Source organism: Panicum virgatum, chromosome 5N, assembly GCF_016808335.1.
Source record: "Panicum virgatum strain AP13 chromosome 5N, P.virgatum_v5, whole genome shotgun sequence".
Classification (NCBI taxonomy): domain Eukaryota; kingdom Viridiplantae; phylum Streptophyta; class Magnoliopsida; order Poales; family Poaceae; genus Panicum; species Panicum virgatum.
The window spans coordinates 39,757,069-39,760,434 of record NC_053149.1 but is presented as its reverse complement, the minus strand read 5'-3'; the positions used below and the strand labels follow the sequence as shown (position 1 = coordinate 39,760,434).

Sequence of the window (3,366 nt, the reverse complement as noted above, 5' to 3'; positions counted from 1 at the left end):
TGTGCCTGAATATTTGCCGTGTGTTATCTTATAGGCACACGGCAAATAGCATGTTTGCAGTGTGCCCGACATAGTACACACGGTAAAAGTTGAAGCACACGGTAAACAACGGGTTTCCGGTAGTGCGGACTGCCTCGTCGCCGACGCGTGTGGCTCGTGGACGGTGGGCGTCGCGCGGCGGCTCGGCGTCCCGCGGCTGATCCTCCCCGTCACGTCCGCGGTCTATCTCCTCGCCACGCACAACCTGGTCACACACGGCACGTACGACCGCGCTGAAGACGACTTCGAGCCGTTTGAGGTGCCGGACTTCCCGGTGCGCGTGGTTGTCAACCGGGCGGCGTCGCTCGGCTTGCCGCACATGGAGAAGAACCAGCGGGAGATGATCGAAGCCATGGCCACCGCCAGTGGCGTATTCATCAACACGTGCATGGACTTGGAGGGCGCGTTGATTGAGCGCTACGCGGAGGCGATCAGCTGCAAGGTATGGGCAGTCGGCCCGCTCTGCCTCCTCAACACCGACGCCGCCGCCGGTACGATGGCGGGTAGGGAAAACCGTGCGGCCATGGATGCCGAGCACATCGCGTCCTGGCTCGACGCGCGGCCACCGGCGTCTGTGCTCTACGTAAACTTCGGTAGCATGGCCCGCCTGTTCCCGCCGCAGGTTGCCGAGCTCGCCGCCGGCCTGGAATCATCCCGCCGGCCGTTCATCTGGGTAGTCAAAGAGACAGAGACTGCCGGCATCGACGCTGAGTATGAGGCCCGTGTCAAGGACCGGGGCCTGATCATCTGCGGGTGGGCGCCACAGATGACGATCCTGTCGCACCCATCCGTGGGTGCCTTCCTGACGCACTGCGGGTGGAACTCAGTGGTGGAGGCTGTCTCCCACGGCCTGCCGCTGCTGACCTGGCCACACTTTCATGACCAGTTCCTGATCGAGGCGCTGGTCGTTGACGTGCTAGGAGTCGGTGTCCGTGTTGGCGTGGAGGTGCCAACCACGCACATAGGGCTCGTGAAGCCCGGGCAGCTGCTGGAGGTGCAAGCCGGGAGGGACCCCGTGGAGAGGGCGGTGGCCGAGGTGATGGACGAGGGGCTAGCCGGCGCAGCGCGTCGGGCTAGGGCGAAGGAGCTTGGGGATAAGGTGAGGGTCACGGCTGAGGACGGGTCGCGGGACACTGGCCTTGTTTGGCTGTGCTAGGAAACTAGCACGCACGCAATCCAAAAAAAGAATCTCACATGCATGAAGTACTAAATGAAGTCTATTTGTAAAATTTTTTTAGGGATGGGTGTAACTTTTCGCGACGAATCTAATGGCGGTAATTAATCGATGATTTGCTACAGTGGTGCTACAGTAACTATCCTCTAATCGCACGGTCAAAGGCCTCGTTAGATTCTTCAGTGTCACTAGCGCGGGGGTTCTGAAGTTAATTTTGTAAACTGACTTTGTTTGACACCGTAATTAGTGGTCAAAGTTTACTATTCCTAGCACCTGAACCGAACCAAACAAGGCCACTAACGTCAAGAACATGATCGGCCATGTCATGAAGCTTGTGTGCAAGAGCGAGGAGAAGAAGATGGATGACGCAAATTAAACGGCAAGCTCCGAGTGGTGTAAGAGTAAAGTCCCTTGAATTACGCAAATAAATATACTTCAGAATTAATGTATTCAGCAAACTTTTACATTCAAACTTGGTAAACTAGGGAGGTGTCCCGCGCAAATAGCACCGGTAGCTAGTATTTTCATTATATATATATATATATATATATATATATATATATATTATTTTTATTTAAATTTTGATGCATCTAATTTTTTTCGAATATGTTATTGTAATTGTTTTTCTAGCTGGCCCAAATTGAGATATCATCTATGCATTTTCTCATCTATCATATACTGTTGAGTATATTTTAGAACATTAAACATATTTTTTCTATTTTTCTAATGCCACATGCTTATATTACATGGAATATTTTTTGCAAGAATATATTTTTTAAAATTTTTTGAATGGTGATATAATTTTTTTTGGAGTTTCATCACTGGGTATGCAAAATTAACCTAACGTTTTGTGAGAAGATCTAGATGAGTAGTTTAATATATAAAATATAAATAAGTACCTAAAGCCCCATGCATACATGCTCTCATAATGTTTTATCATTGCCATCACGTGCCGTGAAGTAGGTCTACATATTCACTGTCGCAGCTAGTAAAGCTAGCCTTCTCCTTTGTGTTCTTCTATTTTCTGGCATGACATGGTGCGTGTTTTTTTTTCTCATTTCAAACACTTTACCTGCAGCTTTCTATGGATGGGCATGGATGTCAAACATCAACTTTCATATTTCTTTGTTCTAGATCACATCAACATTACACGTGACCGTTGCTTCTCTTCTAAAGTTTTTAATCTCGATCGTCCACTTATAGAAATGCTACATTAAAAAAATCAACATGTTACTACTTCTTGTTATCACTCAAGGTGATCACCAAGCCTTTGTTGTCATGTTAGGGTGGTACTCAGTCTTGTGACTATTGGTATTTTTACTATCATAGAAAAATCCACAAGCGCATGGAATATCATTGTAGCATTTTACTCAGGAGTATTCCAGGGTGTCGTATTTATATTTCCGCAGGGAAGACGGCGGTTATAGAATTGATTAGTTAATGATTAATTCTTGCTTGAATATCCAATATACAAACAGGGGTAAGTATAATATATGGATAAGGAGGGTGTGTAACACACAGGTTACTCAAACTCATTGCAATAGACTTAGGCCGGGAGAAAGGAAGAAGAGACTCGACTCGGGACTGATGTACTTCTATCTAGATATACAGCTTATATTGTACACACATCCTCGTGACAAGGACCCAGCTCTTGGCACCCAGGCACTACTAGAAGAACAACACACATGACTGGCAGAGGAGCCACCAGCCAACTTGGCTGCTTTATGGACCTCCTATCCCTCTATCCGAGCATGAAGGATTACGAAGGACGGACAAGGCTGTCACCACCTATGCCGCCTACCTCTACAGACCATGGGGTAAAGCGACATCCAACAACACTTAACTAACCTAGATCCCATGCCTGCATTAATAAGTGATATTGTTGTACCCCGCGAGGATTTCTGACCCTCGGATCGACAGACATTGTACAAGAGTAAACATGCAAATACTGGAACCAATGCCGTAGCAGTAGAATTACTCGCCTAATCATGCAAGGTATATGATATAAGTATAAACTAATCATAGAGCATATATCCAACACCATAGAATATGAACCGTGCGAGTATATAAATCTAGAAGATTAGTCTATTAAAAATATCCGATAATTACATAGAGAAGTAAGAGCAAAAGCCATACCAAACACTCTACCAACC

The 3,366-nt window shown here is 46.9% G+C and overlaps 1 protein-coding gene across 1 annotated transcript; it reads left to right on the top strand.

Annotated features, from left to right (window-relative positions):
* On the top strand, nt 1-1,743 carry LOC120677003 (UDP-glycosyltransferase 73C4-like). Its single transcript, XM_039958345.1, has 2 exons — nt 1-1,170; nt 1,508-1,743. Exons 1-2 carry the CDS (start codon nt 359-361, stop codon nt 1,587-1,589), a joined length of 894 nt encoding a protein of 297 aa, XP_039814279.1. The 5' UTR covers nt 1-358; the 3' UTR covers nt 1,590-1,743.
* The last annotated feature ends 1,623 nt before the right edge of the window (nt 1,744-3,366 follow it).